General features: G+C 41.8%; 1 protein-coding gene across 1 annotated transcript; it reads right to left on the bottom strand.

The window, feature by feature from the left end:
* Positions 1 to 3,785: 3,785 nt before the first annotated feature.
* On the bottom strand, positions 3,786 to 11,467 carry LOC310855427 (RNA-binding protein 24-like). The gene is made up of 4 exons (XM_083760432.1): positions 11,108 to 11,467; positions 10,221 to 10,344; positions 9,095 to 9,149; positions 3,786 to 5,743 (listed from the first exon to the last, which is right to left on the bottom strand). The coding sequence occupies exons 1-4, from the start codon at positions 11,276 to 11,278 to the stop codon at positions 5,365 to 5,367; spliced, it is 729 nt and encodes a 242-aa protein (XP_083616558.1). The 5' UTR covers positions 11,279 to 11,467; the 3' UTR covers positions 3,786 to 5,364.
* Between the last annotated feature and the right edge of the window lie 851 nt (positions 11,468 to 12,318).

A 12,318-nucleotide genomic window follows, 5' to 3' on the forward strand; every position in this document is an offset into this window, starting at 1 on the left:
TTCCAATAAAACTACAGTAGTCAACTACAGTATTATAAGTAGTATAATCTTGACATGTTTGGTGAGTAGTGTAAGGGCATAGTGTAATATTCATTAATATGACAGGTTTCAGATTAACCATTAACCATTAACCTGTGCCAGTGAGACAGATGAAAGTGGTCAGGTAAAGGAAAAGATAGGTCCTATCTATCTCATCTTGGATGAGGTGTGTGTCTTTCTATAACTATTATGTTTGTCTACATTATTTTGAAAATAATTGATTTACTTACTAGATCATGCACAACGTTCAGGACAACTAGAACTGTCTAGGGGGGCAGTGGATTTTAACCCTAGGTCGATATCTGAAAGGGAACTACCGGTAACTGCATTCAAAGTTCAAACCAGTCTAGACTCTATTTCCCAATCACTGTAAAGTCAACAAGGAACACCCTTGTATCCAAACTGGTGATCAGATGTTTCTACACAAACAGGGAAAGGCATGCAGTAGTATATGACTCACCATTCTATCACCATATCTATACACGTGGCAAGGCAACATTTTGTGAAAAATAAATGTGTGAATAATATACTTCAGACAGTCAAGTCTATCCAATCAGCATCTCTGGGAGATACATTATATTTACTAATATTGTTATGTCCTACCACACATTAATTTAATTGTTGTGTATTCATTTGGGGTTTACTGCCATTATTAGATTTGGACTGCAAAGAATCTATGACTTCTAGTAGAAAACTGTAAAAAACAAATAGCCTACATTCTTCACATGATTCAATCAAAAGTCACACACAATTGTGGGTCTCCGTTGGCCCAACCTTTTAGAGGGCCCACAACCTTTGGACCCCTGAGCACTCTGTACTTTCCCCCCTATACAATTATTTAAATTCTTTGTAAAACTCCTCAAGTCAGAGGATATTAATAATACCTGGGAATACAATTCTGCATTAAGTATATGTGATGATGTGACAGGTCAAACTAGGGGCTTTTCATGATTCTGAATCCATTAGGACACTAAAAACGGCCATAGCCTAAATGTGATAACCAGACCTCATAACATTTATTCCCAGATTGGACATTCTTTTGATAATATTCCCTGGCTATCAAGTGTTCTATATTTGTAATTACTCCAAGTAAACACAGGAGGGCCTATGAGGTTCAGTGTTTAACAACCAAAGTCAAAGATTGAAACTGAAAGACATCAAATATTAACAAATAACGATAGAAAATATATATTGCAGGTAAATTCATATATCACAGTCGCTCTGTTATTCTTAGTAAAGCTATTGCTTTTAATTTAAACAAATGTAGACCTACTATCTATGGAATATGACTGTACCACGGCCCATGATGGCACACTCTGATTCTGTTTATTTACACATTTAATAGTATTGCTGGAAAACTGAGGTGAAGCAACCGTGAGCACAATTTTCGCCTTCCCTAATTTGAAGGGGAAGATTAATTGTCGAAGATTAATTGTCGAAGATACATCGAAGATGAATTGTTTGTGTGTAAACCTACTGTGTATGCAGAAGTCCAAACAAAAATGAAAGCATACCACAGCTGCCATCTAGTGGAGGATTTTGACAAAAAGTTACACCTGTTGAATTCTCTCAGTCTGTTTTCCTTCACTATGACTATGATAATGGCATCCATCTGAATTACGTACAGTAGGATACTCTTTTTTATTGAGTAAAAGTATTAATAGCATGCACTTCACCATGTATACATGCTCTGTTTAAAGTACAAGTCAGGTATTCAAAAATTTACTGAGTAAAAGTAGGCCTACAAAAGTGTTTGGCATCAAAATATAGTACCAAAAGTATGCATTACACAAAACGTAGGCTACCATTTCACAAGTTTCCAAATGTATACAATCCTTTTAAAATAGCCGATCGGCTATTTTTAAATAGCCAAAGTAGTATAGTGTGTGTTTGTATAGTATATGTTTTAATCAAAATCTATAAAGTAGGCGTAAGGGGCTACAATATTTGCCTCTGAGATGCAGTGGAGTAGAATTAAAAGTAGCCTTGAAATTTGTAAATTCTCCACTAAAGTAAAAACACATGGCACTTAAGTAAAGTTGAGTAAATGTACTTTAGTTACTACTTTCCACCACTGTGAGTGATTAAAAAAAATTGGGGGTCATTTTTATGCTTTCAAAATTCAGTCATACTGACAGAGACAGGAAACTAAGGGCAGAGATGCAAGAGAAGAGAGGAGTCGGAGTTCAAACTCCTGTCCTTGCGCAAGATTTGCACAGACACTTTTAAAGTTTGCTTTAACATAGGCCTACTACTCACTTCATTTTGAGAACATTTAGTTGAGCCAATGTAAATTTGTAGTTATTTCTCAGACGCAGATATCATATAACCTACCTCTTTTAAAATCAGGCTTAAAACATTGTTTCTCAACGCTCTGCTTGTATCTTGTTCATTTCTCCATTTCAGCTGTTGCAGCTTGTATGCGTTTGTGTGTGCTTGTGTGTAGCCAGTAGCCTACAGTTGCTGATTCCACCACACCAGACTCCATAGTCCTCTGAACAGTTGTCAGAGTTTAGGAAAAGGAAACATTCATTATTTTACCACCTGGTTTACTCAGCTGTTCCAACCCCATCAGCCAGTACTTTCTGTGACCTTGTTCTCATGTCATTAGCTGGATCCCACCAGCAATTACTACCAATCTTCAAATTCATTTCATTTTGAATGAATTGCATTTTGATAGCGCTTTTCAAAGTTTCAAAGTGCTCAAAGCGCTTTACAATGGTTCATTCATTCATACATTGGGATGTGAAGTGGCGAACAGTCGACGCCAGCGTCCTCACTTCCCAGATTCACACACCAATGGTGGCAAACTTACACGGACCAACTCATTGGAGGCAATGTAGGGTTCAGAGTCTTGCCCAAGGACACTTCGACATGTGGACAGGAGGAGCCGGGATTCGAACCACCGACCCAGGGATCATTGGACGACCTTCTCTACCTCCCGAGTCACAGCCACCCTAGAAAAGAAACCAGGTGCTCGATGGAGGTGAAAAAAAATCACACCCGTGTGAAGTGAGTGGTGCAACTCCGTGTAGGGTTCCCCGGGGGGTCCCCAGAACATCCAGACACCCATGAATGCGCCCAGGGGGCAGGGCCGTTTCCGGCGAGCCGCCCCGCATCCGAAGCGGTTGAGAAATGACAGTTACCGTGTGGGGGTCCCCAGGGGGTCTCCAGAACATCCAAACCGCCATGAATGCGCACAGGGGGACGGTTGAGAAATGACAGGTACCGTGTGGGGGTCCCAGGAACATCCAGACACCCAGGAATGCGCCGGGCCGGGACATTTCCGGCAAGCCAACCTGCATTCAAAACGGTTGAGAAATGGTGAAAGCCAACAAAGCTATTTTCGTGCTCGGACACGGGGACAGACTCATGGACACACACATAGCTGTCTATAGGAGTGGTTGCACCACTCAAAAAGAATAATGTAAAGTAGGCTGGTGCTTCAAAAATCAGTGTGACTAGAATACTAAAGACAAGGCTGCGATAGTAGAAGTGGCGTGCACAGACACTTTGAGGGGCACTATCATAGTAGCATACTAGCCCTGATGAAGACTCTGTTAAGTCGAAAAATGTTGGCTTCTTTTAACTTTTATAAATAAAGTACATCTTTAGTACTACCGATCTTCATTCATGTATTTACTTTATTTCACTGTCTACTACTCTGCTTATTGTGGTTTGTTTAGCTGTAAGCTGACATTCATTATCCTGGCCCTTTATTCCAATATGAATTGGACAAAATAAAATCAATGAAATCATGTTTAATTTCACGCCACTTACTGCTCAGTTCAACATTTATAAACCTTGAAAAGAGTAGTTTCAGGACATAAAAAAACATTCTACCAATAACAGAAGATACAACTCACCGGATCTGAAGGTAAAATTCCTTTTATTCAACCTAAAGGATTGCAATATTTTGAATCGTGCATTTTAAAATGCAAGGTAAAATAAGTGATGCCCTTTCACTGACACATTCAATGTAAAATGACATCAAATGCCATTCTTAACAATAACATCTTTTCAAAAAATGTTCCTTTTTAACAGTTCAAGTATAAAAAAGTCAACATCAAAGAATCCATTTGAGATAACAAAAGTAGTTATTGAAAACGATGACAAAAATACTTATTGCTACTTTTGTTTTACTCTTTGTTCATTAATAACACAAAAGACTCATACTTGGTAAAGTCTTATCTCCACCACATGCTCTTGTTCAGTAAAATTGCAGTATCATGTGGTCTCATTATTCAGGAGAGATAAAAGGTGTCTGTACATATTAAAACATGTACACACCTTAAAAAGGTTTGTAATTGTAAGGCTTCATAATAAATATGCAGATATCAACATTAAAAAAGGCACAGTAGATGTAAAAGTTTCACGCTCAGGCGTGATCCTACGCCCCTTTCTGTCAAACATAGCCAAGGTGCAGCTTAAAGCAGAGAAAATTGAGAGCTTTCATCATGCTTCAGCCTCTACTGTCAGCACGCCTTGCTCCGAGGGCTAATGGGCATGGAGATATCCAATCTGCACCATGCTTGTCAATATGCCTTTACAACACGCAGCAAAAGGACGAGACGTTTAACAAAACATTGACCATTCGATCATTCTGGGTAATTGCATAGCTGTTTTTCCCCCAAAAGACAAAAACACTGGTCGGACAATCACATGCTGAAGATTCTTCAGTGATATAAAGTTTCTTATGATGTGTATGATATTTTAAATTAAGTACTATTTGGTTTTCAAAGCACCAGAGGGGACTGATCATAAGACTTGAATGCATTCCCAAATGTCATCCAAAACCTTTTACAAATTGAAATGCAGCATACAGACAAAGTTCACCAACAGTTGATATTGTGAGGTTCAGTGAGGCTACTTTAAATAACCATTTCTTAAATATTTTCCAGACAAATAAATATTAAATACTTAACAAAACAATCATAATATACTGATTTTGATTGAATAGTGACATTCAGTCATACTGGTGTTCCAGGCTCTTTGGTTAAGAGTGGGGTAATGAACACAGGAACAGACAGCCATCGACAAAACAAGGACCATCACATGACTCCTCCTGCAGCCCTCCACCTCTTTTCTACATTGTCCTGCGGGGGAGGGGGGTTGAATGGACCCCGAATCCACCACAAACCAACCGACGCCACTTTCCTTAAGCCAATTTATGTTTCGTCACTCGATAACAAATGCTGTATTTCAACCGGGAAAAAAGAAGTCGTCGGGTGACAGTTTTTTCCCGGCCGAATATACAGCATTTTCTGTCGAGTGAAAAAACAAAAGCTGTGTAAATCGGCCTCAACTCTTCCGTTGCGGTCCTTCTCACTGCATGCGGTCCGTCTGAAGCTGCTGAGGCTGGTACTGGCCAAAGGCGGCCGCGGCCGCCGCAGCCGCCGCGGCTCCAGGGGTGGCGGCGCCGGCCAGGGGCTGCTGGACGGCATAGCCGTATCCCGCGGCGGTCATGTACCCGGAGGGCGCCGGCGAGGCCGCGTACGGGTACTGCTCGTAGGCGGCCGCCGCCGCGGCCGCCGTGGCCGCCGCGGAGTACTGGGCGTAGGCCGCGCCCGTGTAGTCCAGGTACGGGGAGGAGGCGGCGGCAGCCGCCGTCGCCGTGGCGGCCGACTGCTGGACGAGCTGCATGCCCATACTGCCCATACTGGGCTGGATGAAGCTCTGCGGGTACACGTAGTGGGCAGGGATCCTGCGGGGGAGACATGGGGCGAACGAATGTATAGGGTCAGGAGGGCAGAGGAAAACGCTGACTGGTACCAAATGTGACAATAGTGAGAGAAAAGTGAGGAGACTGCAAAGCAGGCGCCACACAAAGTACATCAACCTCAGTCCTCAGTTCAACAACACAGCAAATCCATTCTTTTAAAAAAACAACCGAAAGGCCCTACCTAGAGAAGGAACACTAAAATAAAAGCAGAAAACCGCAAATTAACAAACAAAAAAATAAAACGAGTGCAGCTTTGAAGTTTAAGTAAAAAATTATATACAAATAAGCATTTGAATCTGGCATTAAAATGAGACAGCCCGGCCCTGCTGACAAGACTGAACACTGTTTTTCTCACAATGCGAGCTCATCACAACACAACACAACACATCAAGAAAGGATGTAAACTGTGCTTATACCAGTCCACATACTGTCACAACAACACCACACATACAGGCATGCCCACACGTGTTAATAGATCCTTAAACGCAACCAAAAACTGAAGTAGAGGAGCTTTGCAGGAAAATGAGGGACTCTACCTCAGTGTAAGAGTAAGTGAATGCAAAATTAGTGCTATCATTATAACACTTCAAAGTGAGTGGGTCGGCTGTAGTCAATGTGCTCTTAAATTGGACAGTTCAGTATCAGAGAAAATTGATTTGCAATGAAAGGGTTAGCTAGAAAGTGTGTGGTATAAATGGACAAACACAAGCCTGTGTATCCGGGTAGATTTTACACAATTTATACCAATGCATTCCGTTCCCTGCCGTTATGCTAAATATGTTGAGGGGCAGGTGTTGAGAGTTTTAAATCTTTCCATAGATGTGTTCTCTCTGAGCTACTTGAACTTCCACATATATACACCCTCCCCCCCTGCCCAAACACACAGACATACACACGCCAACTTGACTGACAAGAGAGGCTGGGGGCATGCTATTTTCTGCTCCCCTTGTCATCCCAAAAGGACGAGCTGATCTCTCCGGTAGCAACACATGGCATGGCACTCATCAAGTCTAATGGCTGCCTGTGGTGATCCACTGTCCCCACGCCACGACCTTATCGCTTTACCTTCCTTCTTCTGTTACCTAGTCACCTAGCCTGTGCACAATCTTATTGTTGTAAATATTGTTTCCTATATATAAATATATATATATGCAACCACACAGCACTGTTTGGACTGTTCAAGAAATTGGCTAAATGCTAAATGGAGAAATGAGAGAGAGAGAGAGAGAGAGAGAGAGAGAGAGTTTCACTGCTAGAACAGCTGGTCTGACTAGAGCCCTCCCGATAACATGAAACGAGGTGGACATTTTGTGGTCGTGAAAGGTCCACAGCTAAATAAAGGTTCTTTGTAAATCACTGGAACACATGGATAATCCTCAGCATATACCCAACCGTCTCCAGGGCACATGGCTCAGCCCACCTGTTGTCCACAGGCGAGCAGCGGACCCTGTCTGGTACATACATTATTAACGACGACGCTGAGTGACTCCCGTTTTCCATCTGAATTTGAGAGGCCATAGAGATCATTGTAGTCAGCAGCTGCTGCTGCCGAGAGAGCACTAAACGTCTCCAGTACAGTGTGGTGAGCAGATGACTATACCCACCCTGCTTAACTTATCAGTTACTTACAGTAGGGGGAGGTCGGCCTGTCTTCTGTTACAGAACAATAGCTTCATCACTGTGGTGATAACTATTTACTTGTCTTGGGTTCCCTTTTCTACACTGCCACACACATGCCTCACTTTGCCATACAACTGATAGCTATGGAAGACCGACAATGGCACTTTCTGCACAGAATAAAGATGTTCAATGTACAATATCTGTAGAGGTAAGCATTGAGTGAAAGCAATGGGTTAATGAAAAGGAAATCATTGGTAAATCAAAGGAAAACTTAAAACAGGAAACAGAACTCCAGCATGCAAGCCAATGGTAGTTTTGTTGTCGGGGATAAATCATAAAATGGACACACTGTAAGTGGTCACATCCCGCCCTCAACAACAAAACAGAATCAACTTGATGTTAACTGAAAACTGGAAAATAAAAGACCCGGCAGGCTAAAAGCACAACCAACCATTGAAAGTGGCAGAGTTACGATTCCCTGTCAAAACTCCCAAAGTCTGCACAAAACAAAATAAAGGGAAAAAACGTCTGCCCCCAACCTGCCCCACTGCAAGAAGAAATAAGCACACGAGTTAAGCCGAAAACCACTTCATACAGGAAACAAGGCACACACCAATCTATGTACTATTGAAAAATAAAACTGAAAGAAAAATAGACTCCCATGCATCTAGTCACCATTTATGTTCGTTTGAGTATGTCACAGTTACAGGTAACAGCTTATAGAGTGTTCTGCCCCAACGCAGACTCAGCTATTCCTCAAACCACCACCATGTACCTTCATCAGCTATTTTAACCCTTTAAGCCTGTCAGATCAAGAAAGAGATAAGACAACAGAGAGTCAATCCTGATGTTCACGTCCGTCCACACTCCACAGTCATCACCACCACCAAGCAGAGGGTCACACATCCACAATCACACGTCCTCATTCAGGATTAAAGGGAGTGGACGTTGAAAGACAAACAAACAAAACAAACGTACACTTGTAAAGGACCATACCAGTGGTCAGCATGTGGGCTAAACCCATTGACCACAACTCACGGTATAATTTATTGGTGACCGTGTTTTCAAAGTATACCATAGTATTTCTATTAAAAGAAAAGAAACAAATGAAGGGAAACCAGTGGATTTCATTCATTTTGGCACAGTATTAAATTCACCTTGTAGGGACTTGCTTTAAATAGGTAAGTATTTCAACAAAAACATTTTTATTACAGTTTCATTCAATGTATTTTAAGCGTGGCTTGATTTGAAAATGTAAAAAATGTCTAGCAGAAATTTGTCCCTGGAGAAAAGGTTGATTTATGAACAAAATTTGAATGTCCATGACCACATACTGACATTTAGCCCAAATTAACTCAATTGTTCCGTTTAGTTTGATAACATTTTAATATGAATATGGAGAAAACCTGATATCTAAAAATAAAACTAACAGAAAAATGGTTTCTGTTAAAGGATATATACAGAGGCCTAGAGCTGTGAACACTGTATTAATGGTGGTATGGTCCTTTATTACAAACAATATTGTTCACACAAATATCACTACAGAGAAAATGATTTAAAACATGGGATGACTAGCTAAGCTACTAGTACATATTACATTTCTTTCAATACGACATCCTTGAACTAACCGATATAATAATACACAAAGAGTAATGACAACAGAAATGTTTTTGGGGGCTGTGGACAATGTGTAAGTTGTGCAGTGTCACATACCCATAGGGTCTTTGGATGAAGGCTGGGTGGATCTGAGGCACACCGAAGGAGAAACCTGGAATGGGACAGAGATTGTGTTGAGGTCATTCATTCATGTACGATACTCTCAACTAATGCATTTGAGATTATTTTATTCCATTAAGACCCGAGGCCTAGTTTAGAAATACCTTCAGTAGTTCTTTAATACACTTTGAAGATTTTTCAAAAATGTTCCAAAATAGCAGTACAAGCTCGCAGTGGGGCACGAAGTGACATGCTGTGAGCTTGCATTATATCTGCTGTTTTTGAATAGCCAACGCTAAATAAAACCTAAATGATGCTTTCCCGGTTTTATTGGGTCTTCATGAAAAGACACACAAAAAACACAACCCAAGGCATGTCAATGTACTGTGTATATGTACATAATGTGTCCTGCATTGAAAGATACTGTGCTTGTGTTCAGACACGTGCCGAGTTACAGATTCACATGGCGCTGAAAGTCACTCTCTCTCTGTACGACATAAAAAGTAAAATAATTGTTTTCTTCTGGCTTCTGTTTATATTTCATTGTTTATGTTATCTTCTTGGTGCTACCGAGAAGTAATAATGGATTTTTACGATGCTTTTCCGGTTTTAATGGGTCTTTATAAAAAGAATTGTGTCTTTACCGAAAGACACACAAAATAACGGGAGACCAGTTCCAGGTCCTTGCTCCAGGGGGGTACTGGCACTGGCAGGAGCATGTCCCTAACATGAGTGTCTTTTGGTGCGAGAGGACACTGGAAAACCCGGAGGAAAGAAATCACATGAACACAGGGAGAACACGCAAACTCCACACAGAGGCCCCAGTCAGGTTCAAACCTCAGACCTTCTTCCTTCCTGTGTGTCAAACGTGCTAACCACTGAGCCATTGTGTAACTGTACTCAACTATTTAGGTTCCGTGCATAACTGTAGCCCGCCCCAGAGTTTCCAAAAAGGTGGCAAAACCCATCCATTTCCGGTTCAAGTCCGCTGCCGAGCCAATCAAAGGAAGCTGTGGACCGGAAGAGGAAACGCACAGAACCGGAATGTTTATTGAGCGCCTTCTGAATGTACGAACTGTCCACCGGGCACCGGCAATGTCGGCATGTCAGTTAAGATTCTTACCTTGCTGCATGACCCTGGGTTTGGCACCGAGGTAGGCCAGGTTCACATTGGCTTTCCTGCCATCAATGATAGGGTTTGGGTCCTTACAAGCTCTGTCAGCCGAGGTCCGGTCCGCCATAGTCACCTAGAAGAAGCACAGATTATTATAGATCTCAATCCGACTTTACGGTCTAAACGTGACAGTACAGTCTTGATGCCAACAACATTATGGGCCATTTGTTTTGACAATCGTTTTGGTGAAAGAGTGAAAACGGTTTTGGTCAGTTGTTCTCATTATTTTAATTTTGAAGGACCTGACCCATTATAGCTGTCAGTTACTGTCCTGTAAGGATCCATTTGGAACCCCCTCAAGCCGGAACCATGGCGGTCCATGGACCCCACTTTGAGAACCACGTAGGCTAATGGGCAAGTATAGTCTTGGTCAAGAAAACTTATGAAAGAACATTGCAGGTCAGGAATGGCCATGATTTGCTGAGTCAGTATTTGAAATAAACAAATAGATATAAAATAAAGGCAGGGTATGTAGGACAATGTAAGCCTATTCTCAACAGCAGCAGTGCTCTAAATTAATAATAGCTCCAAGGCTCTGCTTACAAGTGTAAAAGACTAAAAGTGCCATTTACTATCCTTAGTTAATGCACCATATTCACTTAACCAATTGCAACCAACATGTCTATATTTAACTTTGTTGCTACCACTTACAGTAAATTGGTAGACCAGTTTATTTGTTGATAGCCTGTAAGCCTACCATTCAATGCAAATGACACCATCAACTTGCTCGGGCTTCGCAACCAGGGCAGGGACACACACAGTCAACAAGCAACGTTGATGAAAATGACACCTAACGAACGAAAGACAGCATGCCGTCGTGTTATTATTATACTTACGAATCCATAACCTCTGGATTTGCCCGTCTGTCGATCAGTGATGACAACGGCCTCTTCGATGTCACCGAACACCTCAAAGTATTTCCTGAGACTGGAATCCGTCGTGTGGTACGGAAGACCCCCTACAAAGATCTTCGTGTAGGTGGTGTCCTTCTGTGCAGCGTGCATCATTTGCGCGTGGTAGTGGTCGGATTATTCCTCTCTCTACGGTGTGAATGATAAACAATAATAACAATAATCGGATGGAAACGCGCGTGGTGCCTAGAAGAGCAGAGCGGACTGACTGGTATTAAACCCCGGAGAGAGAAGTGAGAATGATCGAGCACCTGTTGGGATGAACCTATAGCACTCGCAGTGTGATCAGCTCCCCAGGGGGGCGTCAGGACTTTGTGAACTCCTCCCAGTCCCAGTCACTCTACTCCAAGGGGGGGTTGTGTGTGTGTGTGTGTGTGTGTGTGTGTGTGTGTGTGTGTGTGTGTGTGTGTGTGTGTGTGTGTGTGTGTGTGTGTGTGTGTGTGTGTGTGTGTGTGTGTGTGCGTGCGTGCGTGCGTGTGTGTGTGCGTGCGTGTGTGTGTGTGTGTGTGTGTGTGTGTGTGTGTGTGTGTGTGTGTGTGTGTGTGTGTGTGTGCTATCCACCGGCTGTCACACTTGGACCAGTCAGTAAAGTGACTCGGCCACATGTTGCTGGACAAGTCGATGCACGAGACAAAGTGTCAAATGTTAATAGCATAATAAAAACTCTCTCTTATTATTATTATTATTATAATAATAATAATTATTATTATTAAAACCTGGACATTTTTTATTTATCTTTTTCCTATGCAAAGTATAACTTTGAGTAGCCTACATGGTAAATCACAAGTTAGGCTATTATTATGCCTATTGTATTTATTCTTATTGTATTCTTATACTGTTATCATTATTGTTGTTGTTGTTAATGTAGAGACAACATATACAATGATCCCAAGCCATCAAAGATGGCGCCTCTAGCCAATGCAACCTTTCTGTGTTTTATTCAATCATGTGCTGTTAACCTATAATGTTGTGCACTGTGTGACAAACACTGCAGTACTTGAACCGTTTTGCAGACAGACAGTACGTGTGACAGGTGTTGCTTTATATAAGTGATTATGGGGTCAACAGCTGACTCCCCAATCTCACAATAGCAGCGTTGCTGCAGCCTTTGGAATTTTCTTCAGCAATACCACTAT

Source organism: Protomyctophum parallelum (genome assembly GCF_964188405.1).
Source record: "Protomyctophum parallelum genome assembly, chromosome: 3".
Taxonomy (NCBI): Eukaryota; Metazoa; Chordata; class Actinopteri; order Myctophiformes; family Myctophidae; genus Protomyctophum; species Protomyctophum parallelum.